Source organism: Heteronotia binoei, chromosome 1 (genome assembly GCF_032191835.1).
Source record: "Heteronotia binoei isolate CCM8104 ecotype False Entrance Well chromosome 1, APGP_CSIRO_Hbin_v1, whole genome shotgun sequence".
Lineage (NCBI taxonomy): Eukaryota > Metazoa > Chordata > Lepidosauria > Squamata > Gekkonidae > Heteronotia > Heteronotia binoei.
The window spans coordinates 207,695,735-207,713,992 of record NC_083223.1 but is presented as its reverse complement, the minus strand read 5'-3'; the positions used below and the strand labels follow the sequence as shown (position 1 = coordinate 207,713,992).

General features: G+C 42.7%; 1 protein-coding gene across 1 annotated transcript; it reads left to right on the top strand.

Annotated features, from left to right (window-relative positions):
* Positions 1-1,923: 1,923 nt before the first annotated feature.
* NENF (neudesin neurotrophic factor) lies at positions 1,924-11,215 on the top strand. Its single transcript, XM_060259539.1, has 4 exons — positions 1,924-2,172; positions 7,211-7,271; positions 10,446-10,549; positions 10,875-11,215. Exons 1-4 carry the CDS (start codon positions 2,011-2,013, stop codon positions 11,049-11,051), a joined length of 504 nt encoding a protein of 167 aa, XP_060115522.1. The 5' UTR covers positions 1,924-2,010; the 3' UTR covers positions 11,052-11,215.
* The last annotated feature ends 7,043 nt before the right edge of the window (positions 11,216-18,258 follow it).

Below are 18,258 nucleotides of genomic sequence, written 5' to 3'. Positions count from 1 at the left end.
ATAAAACAACAATTTTAAAAACATATAACAGGTTTTTAAACAACTCAGTTTAACAACTCCAGTTAGGATTGCCAATAAATAAAAACTAAATAAAACTGTCTTCAATTGTGTCCTGAAAATCAACAGTGAGGGATCCAGGTGCATCTCTCTGGGAAGGTTGTCCCCTAATCCTAGGGCTGCAAGTAATGCACTTTGGTAGATTAATCAAATAAAGGGGTTTTTTTCGGGGGGGGGGGGGGAGGTTGGTTTGTTTTGCCCAGACCTAGCATGAGAGATCTACATGCAGAAGCAAGACTGATGGAATCTCAGAAAGGTCACCTGCTTAACCTTTCTGCAGACAGTCTACTATGCCACTTTGCTTTGAAATGCTGGAGTTTACCAACTGGTACTTATTTGCGATTAGATGCTGCTGTTATACTTATGAAGCAAGGGTCACCAATGGGGACTGTGTGCTAGCATGTACTACAGATCAGCATTTTCATGGTCTTGTTGTATTATTTACATTTATAGACCGTCCTTCAAGACAAGGCAGAATACATTAAAAGAAACATAATTTAATTGCAATTTACAATAAAATCATTATTTAGTATGAAAAGCATCATGCTGGGATCTTATGTGACAATCAAAATACGAAATATATATGGCACTTAAATATGAACAGGGGTATAGCCAGGATTTTAAAAATCAGGGGGCTTTTTTAAAAGTCGAGGGGCACCCTTTCCCATCCACTGTGGGGTTTGCCGCTTCTCATAAGCTTTCTTCTGGCATAAAAAGGGGGGGGGGGAAGCAGGCTTCATCCCAGAGGGCTCCCTAGAAGGGGGCAGTGCCCCCATAGCTCTCCCTGTGGCTACAGGCCTGAATATAAAACATACGTTTTAATTTGCAAGGAAATATATTTCAATATTTCAATCATTCATATTCTTGGGCCTCTTGAAATTCACCTGCTGACCATACCCTTAAAATATATTTTAATATTTTCCTGTGTGGATGTTGTAATCATGGTATAACTATATACACATACGTAATGGAATAGTTTGCACCTCCTCTAATATTTGCATGGCTTGGTTTGGTGCTATTGGGCGGAGCTCTAATTCCAGTTTTGTACACTGCAGTAGCTATTGTTTGTTGGAGTTGTCTCCTTGTAAATAAACAGTTGATGTTTTGAGCCAGTTTGTGTCTGCGGAGTGGACCTGAGAATGGCGGCCTGCTTGAATGCTCTGACCTGGGAACCCACAGCAAAAGAGGGACATTATGGTGTCAGACGTTGGCCAGCATCTCCTTTGACTAGGAGGTTCCAGATTGCGTTCCTCATAAAGCAGTGGAGCATTTCTAGCCTCCACAAAGCTTATATTCAGGGGACAACTGGACAAGATGAAATGGTACCTTGAAGTCACCAAGGCTGAAAAAGAGTCTGAGGATTACAAAATTGCAGTCTTGCTTCTCTGCACAGAAGATAAAGCCCTTGAAGTTTATAATAATATCCAAGGTTTGTTTGCAGATCCTAACAAGAAGGCCCTGTCAGAGATTTTAACAGCTTCCCAGACTGTGAACCCAGAAAGAACACAGTGTTCTAGATACCAGTTCTGGCAACTGCAATATAACGAGGCTACTGGAATAGATATCACTGAACTTAAAAAAAAAAAGCGCATCACTGTGAGTTATGGGACCCTTCAAGCTCTCACGTTAAGGGACAAGACTATATTCAGTATAACTGTGATAGCAGACTCCTGGAGAAACCTGGGATGGCTTGTAAAATGAAAAGTAGTAAGACACCCGGGACTCTTCAGCCCCGACACTGGCCCAGCGGGTGGGTAAGGAGGAAACGTCCAAAAGGGAAAAAAAAAAGGAATGGGGGGGAGGGAGCTTAGGCGTCGCGGGCAGGGCAGGGCAGAGCGTGTGAAATGGAAGCGGGGGGGGGGGGGAGTGCTGGTGCAGCAGCGTTTCTTCGCAGGCCCTTCCTCGGCCTCTCTTGCTCACGCCGCGCAGGAGACAGCAGCTCTCCGCCTCGCCATGGCCGGCAGCTTCAGCCAGGCTCTTGCTCTTCTCGCGTTGCTCCTGCTGGGATGCCAAGAGGCGCGGCTTGAGCAGGAGCTGCGTTTCAAGCCTGTGCCCCGGCAGAAGCCCGTCAGGCTCTTCACCGACACCGAGCTGGCCAGGTACAACGGGCAGGAGGTAAGTAGGGCCACAACGGCGGGGAAAGACTGCCGCTGCCCGCTGGCAGGGTCGGCCTTGGCCTAGGACTAGGTCGCCGGCCCTTGCCGCGCTTCAAGCCAAGCCCGGCTTCTGCTGCTTCGCTGGGTCACCGTGGGCTGTGTTGCTCTTTCTGGTCCACACGTTTGCAGAGACTTCGCGCTAGACTAAGAAAGCTTTCCTAATTCTCCAGTAAGGGGGGGGGGGCGAATATAAAATACGAACAGACACAATATGAAAACACCGTATCAATAGATAGAACGCGATCGCTTCTGTCGTTAGGTCTGTGAGAGAAGTGAATCAAACATTTGGTAACTATGAATACTTGCTTGGGAGTTAATCCCATGGAGCTCCATGCAACTCTTGGTAGTGTTGCCATTTACTTAGCCTTTCCGAAAATACTCTTTAAAGCTCATTTATCCAAATGCGGGTTCTTTGCAGACGGGAGAGTTCAGCATATTTTCATGGGGCTCGCTAGCATGTTTGCCCGGCAAGGCTCACAAATTCGAAGACAAAGTTTTCTCAACTTGCACATGCATCTTTTCCTTTGGTGATCACAAATTTAATGCCTGCTTGCTGTAAAAAGCAGGAGTCAAGTGCACCTTTAAGACCAACCAAATTTTATTCAGAATGTAAGCTTTCGTGTGCTCTCTAAGCACATTTCATCAGACAAGGGAATCAGTTTTATATTCGTACGGGGGGAGGGAGGCGTCTTAACGTAATTCCTACCAATCACCAGTCAAAGGAGGCAGGCGCTAGGCATCCATTTCCCATTTCCAGGGGGTAGGGTCCTACACGCATCCGTTCCTTTCCTGGTTAAAAGCCGCGCTGCGGGGGTGTTCAGGAGTGGGCTCTCCTTTTCGGCCTCATTGCTCGGCTAGCCTTGCCCCTCTCCTCGGAAGGCATGAGAAGAGAAGCAGTCCTTTAATTGCTTCCTCTTGTAAGCAAGACTCTTCAGACGAATTCTTTCATTGCTGCTCCTTCCCCAGCCAGCTCCCAGACGCAGCAAGCAAGAACGCCCCTTCAGGGGCCCGGCTCAGGAGCTCAGGCTGGGGAAAGGGAGAGAAGAGCGCAATGACGCGGAGCTACGAAGGGCAGAGAAAGAAGAGGAACTTGTCGAGGAAATTGCTCCGTGCTTTGCAGGGCCCCACGACGCCGGCTTAGCCCCCGCAGCTCCCCCAGTGCAACTCAACCCTACACCCAGAGGTATTTGTTACAGACTTGCGTTCACCGCAGACCGGTCTGGGGGCTCCTCAGTATCTGCAGTTCAACTAGGGGGCTGAGACAAGGGATGGCGGAAGAATTTATGTGGCTGCAAAAGGGCACTCTCGAGGCGGCCACAGGAGGGTGCAAGAGATTAAGAGGTCGCTCACCGGCTTGTTCTTTCAGAGGAGAAATTCTGGCTCGTAGTGCTCAGTTCATTCGCAGGGATGGGGGGGGACTGGCTAACGAAGGCAGCCCAACAAATGGAGACCCTTCATAAAAAGATTCGCATCAAAGGAAATTATCCAGCCAGAGCCTCTCTTCTTCAATCCAGATGACTACCAGTCCCTACCAGTTAGAGCTGTTTCAGCACTAGAGCCATCTAAACATCTACACTGTCTAGTGAAATGCTCCCGAAAGGCAAGCCTAAGGACAATGAAAATCCCTCTCCCCCCTCCCAGGCTAACAGAAAAGAAATGGGTAGTCTGTATTCCAGAATTCTCTGCAAAGACAAATGAGGGCAGAGTTATCTTCCCTCCTCTCAAACAGACAAATCTTAAGTGCCAAAAAATTCTATACTGGGGTCCCTGATGTGACTTAATATCAAAGCAATCAGATGCGCTTTCAGCATTTTCTATTTTTGTACATATTTTATTTTAGAAAAAAAATCTAGAGGGGATACAAAAAGAAAAAGAGGACTTATATATATATATATATATATATATATATATATATATATATATATATATATATATATATATATATATATATATATATTACAGTGTTTAAAACAAAATATTTCTCCTCAACATCCCCTTCATTTTTTAAGACATTATCTATAAAATATAGTGGTCGGACCACTACTTTCAGAGCACTTTTATATTCAGTCTTTTAAATTTCATAACTGATCTATTTTGCAACCATATTATTAGTTTCATCATAATTTCATTCACAGTCAATATTACATGTTTTTCCACTTCAATATACTTGCTACAACTTTTAGCAGGTAATAGAGTAGAAAGGAAAGTCTGTTATATATCTCATGATAAAATAAAAGATGTTTCTGCTCAAAATCTACCTCCTTGTACATTTATATAAGCCGCCCTGAGCCACTTGTGGGAAGGGCGGGATACAAATCCCGAATAAATAAATAAATAAATAAATATATTCAAGATGTTGTAAGGAAAGCCCCCTACTTCTCATACATATGGACATCGTGATCACCAGTATGGTTGCCAGGGTGCCTGGAGTTTTGACTCTCACACATCTGCTCTAAGAAGTGGACTTTGCTTACAGCTTCTAAGGCTTATGTGGCAGCTTTGTATTCTACACCTCTGGATGCGTGTTAGCCAGAACTCTGCTCCTTGTGTGCCCAGTCTTGGCCGCTGCAGTGGAAGAAGCCAGGCCACCATGTTTCCATGAACCAAAGGCTAACACCACCAGAATCCATCTTGCTTTCCTGATTCCATCTCCAGCATCTGCTTCAGCTTTTGCATAAGGCGATCAAGCTTATCCAAGCATACCCTACCAGACCACTCAAGCCTTTTGTCTAACGAAACCCAGAACAAAGACGGCTGCTCAGAAGATGATGAGAAAGAGGAAGAACATCTCCTGTCTCAACTAAGTCTTTTGTCCACACTGGGGATACCTAGGCCAGTATTTGATTCTCTATTATCACTTTTTCAGATAATCCCATTTAACCTTAAGTATCCAGCCATTCCCATTCTTACCCCAGTCTAACACCTTGGAGCCGCCTTAGGCCATATTGCAACTTGGAAATTTCCAGGTTCACAGGACTAAGGTGAAGTTCATTGGTTAAAGCTGACACCCGATTGGATGTCACCAAAGGACTCACCATTGGCTCTGCTAATGTCCAGCCTTCATGGTCATCACAGAGCCTCCCATCTCTCCTCCCCGTCACCTCCCATCCCCTAAGGGGTCTAAGGGTAGTCTATTTAACCTCTGACCCAACTCCACTCATGTGTGCTTCTATCAGCAACCCATATTCCGCTGCATAGATCCATCCCCGATTCCTGATCAGTTTCGGGTCCTCCCCCATTCCCTCAACTGTCGCCACCGGAGCCTTCCTTGAAGTCTGCGAGAGGTAAATATTACCCTGTCTGTCTACCCTTATATGTTCCCCTATCAATCTATCTGTGTTTCTTAGACCTGTGTGAATGTGTGATTGTTTTGTATTTTTATCTTGTGTGGAAGAACTATTATTCGAAATAAATTACAATTGGTTTTTATTAAATTAGAGTCCTCTTATTGAGCATTACCCTCTGGATGGTTGAGCCTGGTATATATTGGTAAAAAGATTCCTAGTGAGCCAGGTGCCCACCTAACTAATTCCCCAACCTCTTTTTGAGGGCATTTCGGCTTACAATGTGACATTGAAAACTTGTTCTCATTCTGCTACCTCAAGATATAGTGGTCCGTTTCACTCATAAGAAAACACATGATACAATTTTGAAGAAGCAGAGAACCCCCACAAAGCAGCAAATCAAGAAGTGCAAATCTTTCAGGATCTACCAAAAAGTGTATTAAGGAAGAGGAAAGACACAGGGCATCACACCCCAAAATAGTTTTGATTTGTTCACTCTTAGCCAGCTAACCATAGCAGCCAGGTAGCTATTCAGGACCTCCACTGGGGATCACATGGATAAGTTAAAGCTCACTACCTTGGAAATCTTGCTGGTCTTTATTTTATTTACTTAAAATTTGTATGCCGCCCACTCCACATAGCGACTCTGGGTGGCTCACAATCATAATACAACAATAACAATACTTTATGATTATAAAATCAAACACATATAATCAGTTTATAATACTTTAAAATGGTGCTATAAAATTCTTACATAGGCGATCCAGCTTCATTTTAGTTCTTAACTCTGTATTACTCTATTAGGTGTCATATAGATAGATGGTAGTATTCAGCAACATAATAGTGGCAGTTCCTCACGCAGTAGTTATTGTAGGCGTGCCGGAAAAAGGTCAGTTTTACAGGCCCTGTGGAGGCGCTACTGGATTTAAATCTCTTCTGATGCAGGCCAGCACATCTACCCACCTGAAACTGTCTTCATGGATAAAAGAGTGGCATTTGGGGGGCACATGCTGGTGATATGTTGATCTTCTGTAAATACGTTGACTAATGTGGGCTGTGCCGGTATTCATAGGAGTGCCAGTAACTTGAATATATAAGATGACTAGGCATCCAAAATAGTTGCTAGGATAATGTCACAAAAATAAATACCTAGGTATGCTGAGTCATCATCAAGAAGCATCTGTGTTGATGAATTGATCTATCACTCTGGATTTCAGTAGATATTGGGATTGGTTAGCTCACTATAGAAGGTAGCTGCCCCTCCTTTGTAATATATGTAAGGTATTCAGCTTGCTTTGCTGTTGTATTATCGATCAAGAGTAGTCCACACTCTGATAAAATTATTTACTCTTTTGATTAGATGCTGTTCTAATGTGTTTTTTGCATGGTATCCTTTGGATACTTGACTGCCTAGCCTCATTTTTGTAGTAACATCTTCTGTCTCATTTACTCTTTGGCTGTGTGTGCACATGAGTGTGAATCTCTATGCATCTGATAATCTGAGCTGTGTTTATGAAAGTGTATGGCATGTATGTGTTAGTCTTTTAAAGTGTCACAAGAGTTTATATTATTCCAACTTGCTATAAGCTGCTTTCGAGTTCAGAAAAAAAGTAGGATAAAAGTTGCTCTATATTAAGGTTGCTGGGGATTATGATGCTTTTAAATGCCATTTTGGTTTCTAAAACATATTTCTTTTTAAAAATGTCTTTTCAGGAGGGTCAGCCTATCTACATAGCCATTAAAGGAGTGGTGTTTGATGTTACTTCTGGAAAAGGTGAGTTAAGTTTGAAAAAAGAGAAGCAAGGACTCCCAGTTGAAACATTAGTATCACAGCCTCAGACATGTGATGTTTATGTTTATTTTATTTATATCCCGCCCTCCCCGCTGAAGCAGGCTCAGGGCGACTGAGCACAGCACAACATTCCCCCCCCCCTTTGTCTGGCAAAATGTTAGCAGGCAGGAAAAAACTTAATTTGAACCCAAATCTTACAAAAGGAGATCCTACTAAAGATCTTTGCTTTGTGGCATAGTAGCAACTGGTGATTCAAGACACCTCAACGGCCCTGGAATTATTTATTTTTAAAGCCTCTGAAAGCTTTTTGGAATGTTTTGGCAATCTATTCCTCTTCTGGGTGAGAAAACTATCAACAGCATCAAGGGGGCAGCCTTGTTCACAAAAACACAAACTACTGCTTTCTAGATTTTTTTTTAAAAGGATCCCTCTTTTAAGTGTGATACAAAATGCAGAATGGTGACATCTGGAAGCACAGAACACAAGTGTCTTGGAGAGCCAGAAGTGAAGATGGAAAAACTTCCAGAAATTTTGATGGGAAAAAATTCCATTTCCCCTACCCCTCAGGGTAAAAAAGGAAATTTTAAGAAAAATGGGGGGAAGCAATATTAGTACTCTTTACAGACTGAAGGTCACATTGTTACTTTGGGAACATACAATGCAGTGTACATAAACTGGCTTGGCATAAAAGTATCACATCTGATGTATTAAAAGTCCAATTGTTCAGAAAATAATCACAAATCGAATTTACTTTTTAAATGCTATTTTTGTTACAAATGGAACTACTAGATTCTGAAATGTAAGGAACATCTGAATTATAAGGAACCTCTTTTGCCAGTTTATGACAGCATGAAACCTTTTTCCTTCTTGTGACCACTGCAGTGCACCCTAGAAACAGAAATGCATCTTTCTCTTGCATTTGAGAATTGTATCCTCAGTATTTGAATGTTCCAGCATTTGCTTATCCTCAGTGTATAGAAATTGCAATGATTTGATACTTTTACATAGACTGACATGCTACATAGTTTTAAGAAATAATATTGGAGGATCAAATGTATGAACACCTTGTCATAAACTGGAGGTTGTTGCTAGGCCAATGTCAGCCCCACCCTGGGGACAAACAGGAATGCAGCCTTTGCTGATTGGTTGGAATACTGACTGATTCCGCTGCCGATATATGTGATTGCGCAATAGTTGTCAGAGTCGGAACATTACTGCCATCTCCAGCAACCCCAGTTGGATTCTGTGCCATCACACCACCAGCAGACAAACGAAAAAGCTCCCTGGGTGCCAAGGAACACCACCAGCAGAACCGCAAAAGTCGCCTTCATGGTTGCAAAGGTGAAGCGAGAGCAGCCTCCTCGTCCTTCTCCAGTGACACCTCTGGCTCTTTGCACGTGGGCACTGCTGCCTCATGCATCTGATCTTCTTAAGGAGCTGGACCTGCTGCACAGCAAATCCTTCACCTGCTTCTCCATCAAAAATGCTGTCAAGGGATTTCTTTTTCAGGGCTGGACATATCGGGTTTTTGTTATCTCATTTTTAATTTATAACAGCTGTGTGGGGTAAGTTAGAGGTTGAGTGATGATGACATATCCAGCACTATCCAGTGAGATTTATTAATCCAGGTTTCTCCAGTTCAACACCAGTCCTACTGTATCATGATGGCAAGCTTGAATATAGCTAAGGAGGGCTTTGCATGCTGCTGTTTGCACTGTTCTGTTATGCAGGACATAATCCTGGTAGTCACACAAATGCCAGTGTGAGCCTTCCCCAGTGATTTCTCACAGGTCTCCTGTTTGTATTTTGCTTATCCCTGCCCTTTAGGTTTCCCAAACACTGGTACAGGAACAAGTTGATCAATACAGGATGGATGTTAGCTAATATTTATATACAAAAGTAAATAGATGACATCAGAAGAAAGTAAAATGATATTTACAACACAACAGGCAAACAAAGATAACCATTTTAGATTTTATACTGGAAATGTGTATCTTCATATCAACTGTCTGCACACATGTCTCCTTTCAGATCACAGCCCTTCACTTTCTTTTAAAAGGAATCCTTGGAAATCCTCCCCTCTTGTTTTCTCACTCTAAAACATACCCTGCCCTTCAACTTTCCCAACTGGCCACCAGCTAATTCACTTGTCTGACTAGATTAGCTGGTTGCCTCCTACTCTGACGTTCTGTACACTGCATAATGCCATATTTAATACAGTGGGGGCTCTGAATCCCATGCATGTTTTAGACGTATGTAATTAACAAAATCTGCAAATCACTTTTATGATCACAGAGTAGATGCTAAGCAGCATTCGATGGTCATGAGCCTGCTTTGGCAGGGAGGGCAGGATATAAATAAAATATAAATCAAATTTTTAAAAAAATGTTTCCCTTTTTGTATAATCGGGTCTAAGGTCCTCAGAGATAGAATCTAATTTTTTTACTGGCACTGTGAAGGGACTAGACAGTCACTCAAAGTTTTGTCCAAAAATGTACCAGAATGTATTAAAGAAGCATCTAAGTTTTAGGCCTCTGAACCTGCTTGTAGGGGAGGATGGGATATCAATAAAATGAAATAAATAAATATTGATATTTGGAGTTTTCTAGCTTAGTTAACAGTTTTCTCACATTTAAACTGTTGCCCTCCAATAAAATGTGTCAGCCTTTGAAACGTCACAGACATCAAGTGTGCGCCTGTCAACGCAACCCTGTGCAGAAAGCTTAACTCTGCATGGCGACCCGCTTCTCCTGTTATGACACACACACATAAGCAGTGCTTGTGTTCCACTTCAGGCAAACTTCTAGTGGTACCTGGCCCTCAGGTAACTTGTTTATCTCCGACAGGAACAAGGGCTGAAGAACATTCCACTGCGGGATCTGCTGCATGGAATTCCTGCAGGACCTGTACAATGGAATTGTTCCTCCAGGCATTCCACTGAGGCAGTCTTACTGAGCCCGCTATCAGTTCTTCTGATCAGAGTGTCAGTGTGTTAAATTATTTTGTAGAATATTTGTATTTTTATTTATATTGTTAACCACTCTGGGCCTTGACTGTCAGGGAGAGTGGGATAAAAATCTAAACAAATAAATAGCATCTTTATAGAGGTAAACAAATTTGGGTTTTGTTTCATTGCTATGTTCTTTTCTTGGACAGAGTTTTATGGAAAAGGAGCCTCATACAATGCACTAGTTGGGAAGGATTCAACTCAGGGAATTGCAAAGATGTCCCTTGATCCTGCGGATCTCACTCATGATACAGTAAGGAAAAGAGTTGCCTGTTCCATGGTGGCATGTGTCTTGTATGTCATTTACTTGCATGCATCCTTCTGGCTGTTGGTGGGTGCTGGCTGGCCCAAGCGCATGCTGTATCATAGATGGGGAGGAGGACAGGGAGCAAAGAGACTGAAGAAACACAGCTGCCTGATGGGGCCCTTAGTTCATGGATCTGAGCAATCTCAAATCTGCCAGCTACTTGTTTTTCTCTTGCATATTGTTATATTTCTTGTAAAAGCAAACATGACTATTTTTGCTCTCTCCCTCCTCCCACTCTTCTCTTCTCTTTTCACATTCATATTCTATTGAGACTGGACTCACTGCAGAAGAGCTGCAATCTCTGGATGAAACCTTCAATAATGTCTACAAAGCCAAGTATCCCATTGTTGGCTACACTGCCCAAAGAATTCTCAATGAGGATGGCAGCCCCAATTCAAATTTCAAACCCGAAGATCAGCCACATTTCAATATTAAGGATGAGTTTTGACCAATGAATGAATTCCAGTAATCCATGGATGCTCACCTTGTTTTACGTCACAATAAGGACAGAAAACTGACTTTGTTATCAAAAATAGGAACGTGACTTTGAATGAATAGCATGGCGTGCCCACATTTCTGAAGTCTTTCTGGATAAAGCTATGTACAACATTATGATCATTTTACAAAGCTCCTGCAACTAATGAATTAGTAAATTATTGGGTGGAGCCCTCGAAGGAGTCTCAGCAGGGGGGAAATTAAGAAATTTCACCCATCCAAATAGAGGTGGCTGTAAGCCTAAATGCCCTCAAAATGAGGTTGGGGAATTAGTTAGGTGGGCATCTGGCTCACTTGGAATCTTTTACCAATGTATACAAGAATACACGTCCAGAAAAGTAATGCTTAGATACTTGGGACTCTAATTTAGTGAAATCAATTATAATTTATTAAGAAAAATATAGTCTTCCATACAAGCTAAAAATACACATACAATCATACATACACACAGTCCTAGGAAATATAGATAGATGGATAGGGGAACATATAAGGGTAGACACACAGGGTAATATTACCTATCGTAGTCTTCAAGGAAGGCTCCAATGGCGACAAAAGAGGACGGGGGAAATGGACCCAAAACTGTGGCCAGAATTGGGGATGGATCTAGACCAGGGGTCCTCAACCTACGGCCCGCGGGCCAGATGCGGCCCGCTGAGGACGTTTATGCGGCCCGCCGGGTTATGGCAAAATCAGACCGGAAGTGACGTTCGACCTAAACTTGCGTTAGCAACGCACACTTCCAGCACTGGGCTGAGGCGGCAGAGACAGAGTGTGAGGTGATACCGAGGTGAGGTGAGTTCCCAGGCCAGGGTGTGTGGTGTGGGGAAGGGAGAGAGATGCAGAAGACGGAGAACTGACGGCCCGCGGCCTTGTACAGTAACGGCAGTCCGGCCCTCCAACAGTCTGAGGGACAGTGAACTGGCCCCCTATTTAAAAAGGTTGAGGACCCCTGATCTAGACAGTGGAATTGGGATACTGCTAGAAGCACACATGAGTGGAGTTGGGTCAGAGGTTATAAGGACTCCCTTGAGCTCTCAAGGGATGGGAGGTAGGAGGGAGGAGAAAGGGGAGGCTTTGCAATGACCAGGAGGGCTGGACTATTGCAGAGCCAATAGCAAGTTCCTTGGTGGCACCTAATTGGGTACCTGCTCTTGACCAATGAGCTTGCCTGGATCCTGGGTACCTGAAAGAATCTTCCTGATTAGAACAGGCCATGGGGTGGCTCCGAAGTGACAGAAGTGATTACTGGGTGGGGAACACTTAAGATTAGATGGACTTATCTGAAAAGGTGACAATAGAGAATCAAATATTGACCTAGGTATCACCCGGTTTAGACAAAAGACTTGGCTCATGCAGGAGATGGTCTTCCTCTTTCTTAGTCTTCTTCCTGGCACCAATCTTTGTCCTGGGTTTTGTTAGACAAAGGCTTGAGTGGTCTGGCAGGATCCATGCCTGGATAAGCTTGATTGCCTTATGCAAAAGCTGAAGCAGATGCTGGAGATTGAATCAGGAAAACAAGATGGATTCTGGTGGTGTTAGCCCTTTGGTTCATGGAAACAGGCTGGGAACTGTTTGCTTGTACAGTTCATGGTGGCATGGCTTCCTTTACTGCAGCGGCCAAGACTGGGCACACAAGGAGCAGAGTTCTGGCTAACACCCATCAGAGATGTATAATGCAGCTGCAAAGCTGAGGCTTATAGTATCCACATAAGCCTTAGAAACCATGGGCAAAGTCCACTTCTTAGAGCAGATGTGTGAGAGTCAAAACTCCAGGCACCCTGGCAACCATACTGGTGATCACGATGTCCATATGTATGAAAAGTAGGGGGCTTTCCTTACATGGCCTTGTTGGCTTGTTCATGTTTCCCCCTCTGATGTAGTCAGGAGTACAATTTTTGAAAATGGAAATTCATGGGTAGAAGCACCGGGTAATTCTTGACTAGCAGATGCTGTGTGTAAAACAGGAATATCATTCCTTCCATTTGAGTTTCTTGGGCACATCTGACTAGCCACTGTTAAGGGTTCTTGATTAACTGTGCTTTTGGTTAAAGTGAGCAAGGCATTCCTTATGTTCCCAGAGGTGTGATGTACTGTGGTACTTTTGTGCTGATACCGTAGATGGGTGTGTGTGTGTGAAGACTTCACAAACCCCATAGCTATTTCCTTCTACACTGCAAATACTGGAGGAACTTATGAGAAAAGACTCAGATGTCTGTGGATTGTGGAGGCTGGAAGTGTTTGGTATACAGGCCTAACCATTTGGTCACTATTATCAAAGATTCACATGCTTACAAGTTTACTATAATTTCATTGCGACTTGGGTACTTGCTTAATAACAAAATTAAACTAGGGTGTAAACAACATCCCCTATCTCATTCTGTCTCCCCAACATGGCATTGCTGCAGAAAAATTTTAATTGGTCCCCTTATGAAGACAGCCCATGAGAGATTTAAGCCATTTACACTGTTTAAAGCAGCTAGAAATTGCTGGAAGCCAAAGTCTGTAGAGTTAGCTGCTAGAAGAAAGTAGGTCAGTGAGAGAGAGTTTATCCAAGGATAATCTTAGATGAGAATATGAGAAAAAAAAACTATTCTGGGGAGAAAGATGTTTTGGTTTTTGGAGATGGGAAAGAATTAGAAAAGGAGGAAGTTCTCACCAGACAGTGTCTAAGTTCTAAAGACAGAGGGACATTGGCCAGTACCATATGCAGTTGCAGCTGGTGAGAAAAGTGTCAGACTATCCTGGGAGAGAGATATTATCTGAGATAAGTGATAAAGTTCTCAGGCCTTTATGTACCTTTATAAGCCTTAGAAATTTCCCGCAATCTTGCTGCTTGCATCAGAGAACCAAAAGGCCATCTCTGGGCAGGTCAAGCCAAGAAAGCAGAGTTAAAGATCTTTAACTTAAGATGTGGGCTGATAGAACTTAGAAAAGAAATGTGGGAGGATCATGCAATCAGCACACCAACCTGCTTCCCTATAATTCTGATAACACAAGAGCACAAGATCCTTACACCCGTGTTCAAACCGCACTTCTGCTTCCTCAGATAAATCTATTCCTGACAACTGCTGAGCTGGTATTAGTTTCTGTAGACAAGGCAGACACGACCTCATGGTAATGGGGGAGATGTCTTCCTGTGAGTGCTTTGTCTGTTGCGATGCGGTAAGCTTAATTATTTTTGGTGTTAGTGGAACAGGAATAAATAAACCCTTGCTCAGAGAGGCAAGGCAGAGCATCTTCTCTCCTCAACATGCGTGTTGTGTTCATCCCAACAGAGAAAGATTGAGAGTTTCAGAATTTTAGTAGACTTAGATTCTTAGACAGGTATATTATAAGAGGTTATTAATTGAGAAATAGAGTAAGTCTAACTATTGAAACTGGAAAGTGTTTACCTGGATTCTATCTGAGTTTTAATTGTGTTTTAACTGTAAGCATAATGTAATAGTGGTAGCTAACTGTTTTGCTTTTCTATATATAGCTTAAGAGCACTGTCCTGAGAGAAAACGAGTACAATGAAGCTTATCTGTTGTTTTGAAAAACTACTGGATCTCATGTATAAGGTTCCTGAGAATTTCAGGTTGTTTTGGGGAACTGTAGGTACAGAAAGTGTGTATGAAATATATTTAAAGAAAATTTTCCAACAGGCACCTCAGCAAGCATGTGGGACAAAAACCAAACATGCATGCACAATCAGGCAAATGTCCAGATATCTGCTGTCTCCTGGATCCATACAAAGACAGAAAGCACACAACCAGCTCGCACCTGGTGTAAGACAAGCGGGCAGAACAGCACCCCCTTGGCCTCCTTTCTCCACAAAAGAAAGCTTACACATTCTGTCTTCGGTCAGATTAGCTTTCACTGCCTTTTAGAGTGTTACTAGGATATTGTGTTTATTTGTAACAAGACTAGCATGTACAGTTTGGAAGCAGAAATGCATATTTCTGCCTTATTTATATTTATTTCAGTTTGTGTTATAATAAATATTGTTCTGAATCATTTTTCAAAAGAAAAACCATTTCATTGTTGTCCAGTTGACCTTCTTTATCAGTTACCAGCCACAGGTTTGAGTTCGTTTCATATCTAAGCCGGAGTCTTTCCCAAATTATTATTCCCTTCAGGATCCCTGATGAATGGGGCGGGGGGGGGGGGGGAATCCTGGTTTCTGGTGAGGGTTTTTTTGTTTTTATTTAGAAAAAAGGACTTACTCAGGAAACTACCCAGTGTCTTTCAGACGTTTTTATTCCTTTTAGTAAAGTAGATAAAATCAGATATTAGTACTAGCGGTGTGCATTCGGTTCGGCTGCATTCATTCCATATAAAGCCAAATCAGATTCCCGAAAAACAGCTGATTTGGCTGTATTCATTCTGTATAGAGCCAAATCAGATTCTCTGATCTGATTCGGGAGCCATATACTGCAGATGCAAATTGCCGCCGAAATTCGACCCCATTATACCCTGCAGCTGGGGGGCAGGGGGTTTGAGGTAGAGGCTCCAAATTTGCAGGGCTGCTGCAGGAGCCTCTCCCCCACGGAGAGGGGTCCAATTCTAGAGGCACCCAAATAGGGCCCTTTCCACCTATGATGGGGAAAAAGCAATCAGTCACTTTCCCCACTGTAATTACAGTGGGAAAAGTGCCTCTGGGGGGAAAGGGGTTTGAGTGAGAGGCACCAAATTTGCAGGGCTGCTTCTGGTGCCTTTCTCTCACAGAACCCCCAATTTCCAAAAGGATTGGACCAAGAGGTTCAACTCTAGGGGCACCATCTATGATGAGAAAACCTACCCCAGGCAGCAGTCAGATTCTCCTAGAGAATCTCTGCAGTCAAGTCAACTGTGCTGAGGGTGCTAGCTTGCAAGGAATATAGTTGCCCAGCAGAACAAGTGCTACTGTGTCAATGGTAGTGCAATGCACAGGACCTTAATTCAAATTAGAGAATCTCTCAGATTTAAAAATTGGGATGCGGGCTTTCTGTAGGGACTGCAGCACAGAACCAGTGCATTGAGCACATGAGTGCCAAGCAGCAGAGATGGGGCATGGACTTTCCACATACAAAGGTGTTGCATACTGAACCATAGCCCTACATAAGGAATACCTGTGGAAAATCCTTTAATACTACACTGTAAGAAAATTTTTTTTAGAAACTAGCACAAGACTTGGGTTTCAAAAGAAGCTTCTGAGATTTAAGGCTGCTCAAGAGGGACCTTAACTTATGTGGCAAAGAGTTGTATGGATAGCACCTCTATGAAGCAGAGAAAGAGTTGAGACAGTCAGTCTCCTGGCCACGAGGGCCACATATTCAGCCTGAGATAATAATGCCATATCAGAAGAATCACAGATAGAGTCTAAGGGGACAGTTTCCCTGCTAATGCATGAGGCAGAGGGTTCCGTAAGCCAGGGTCTTTGAGGCAACACCACAGCAAGGCGGCTTAACATACAGAAAGGGATATATTAGCAGGAATATAACTAAAAGTCTGACGGCCACAAGAGAAAAACCACCCAGGTGGTAAGAAAATATGGCCATAATTTCTGGTTACATTAATTGTTGTATTACATTTCCACAAGGGGGTACCTGTTTGCAGGCAACCGTGCAATGGCTTATGGTGGGAGCAATTTATCATCTGTGCACAAGTAATATTTTCATGGTTAGCCACATATGGGGTATATAAAGTTAAGGCATCAGCTGGAAGCTTATAGGTGGGAACACCCCAGTTGGGTAAAGAGATCTGGGATTCATTTAAAAATGTACTAAGAACCGTATTGTTTCCTACAGTTCCTGGAGCCTTGCAAACGGGAATCAGACAGGTTCCTATATGTAAACTGTGTTGTGTCAAGCAAAAATGTGAAACATTGTTAATTTTAGCTAAGCATTCCCAAATATTAAACTGAAGACAATCTCCAAAACTAATCATTTTGACAAGAGACAAAATACTGCCTTTGTTGATTAATTTTTCCAGAGGATTAAGTGATCTATTAGCCATAACTATTGGGATTATTTAGTGCAGAGCGTGGTGTACTTGAGTATATTGATACCAAGGGATAGAAATTTTGAATTTGTGCTCCAGTTGACGGTGGGTACTCAGTTTGCCATTAGTTGTTACATCCATAAGTTTGAATATATTATTATCCCTCCACAATTTAAATTGATTTTTGTCCTTGCCTGGGGGAAACCAAGATTGTCCCAAAAAGGCCATCAATGGTGAGGAGGCTGGAGAGAGTGCATTTCTCCATTGGTCCCATATTTGCGATGTGTGTTTAAGAAACGGATTAGACAAAGCATACTCCTTTCTGTCAGTTTTAGAATTCCAAATGAATTCGTATAATAATAAGAACATAAGAGAAGCCATGTTGGATCAGGCCAATGACCCATCCAGTCCAACACTCTGTATCACACAATGGCCAAAAAAATGCAGTGGCAGTGAATTCCACATGTTAATCACCCTTTGGATGAAGAAGTACTTCCTTTAATCCGTTTTAACCTGACTGCTCAGCAATTTCATCGAATGCCAACGAGTTCTTGTATTGTGAGAAAGGGAGAAAAAGACTTCTTTCTCTACTTTCTCCATCCCATGCATTATCTTGTAAACCTCTATCATGTCACCCCGCAATCAATGTTTCTCCAAGCTAAAGAGCGCCAAGCGTTTTAACCTTTCTTCATAGGGAAAGTGTTCCAACCCTTTAATCATTCTAGTTGCCCTTTTCTGGACTTTTCCCAATGCTATAATATCCTTTTTGAGGTGTGGTGACCAGAATTGCACACAGTATTCCAAATGAGACCGCACCATCGATTTATACAGGGGCATTATGATACTGGCTGATATCATGATACCTAATACATTAGGTAGGTCAGTTTTTTCAATTTGAACCCAAGATGGGGGTCTCATAGGGGGAGGCATATAATACAATATGTCTTAGTTTAGCTGCCACAAAATATTTATCAATCAGAGGGACGGCTAGTCCACCCATTTTACGAGGTTTCGCAAGGAGTGATAGGGCAATTCTTGGTTTCTGATTGTTCCATAAAAAGGAGGTCCATTGTGATTGCCAGCTTGTTAGGTCTTTTCATAGGACTGGTATAGGGAGATTTTGGAACAAAAAAAGGAGACAAGGAAGAAGAAAAAATTTAATAAGATCTACTTTTTCTAATATAGAACATTCCCCTATT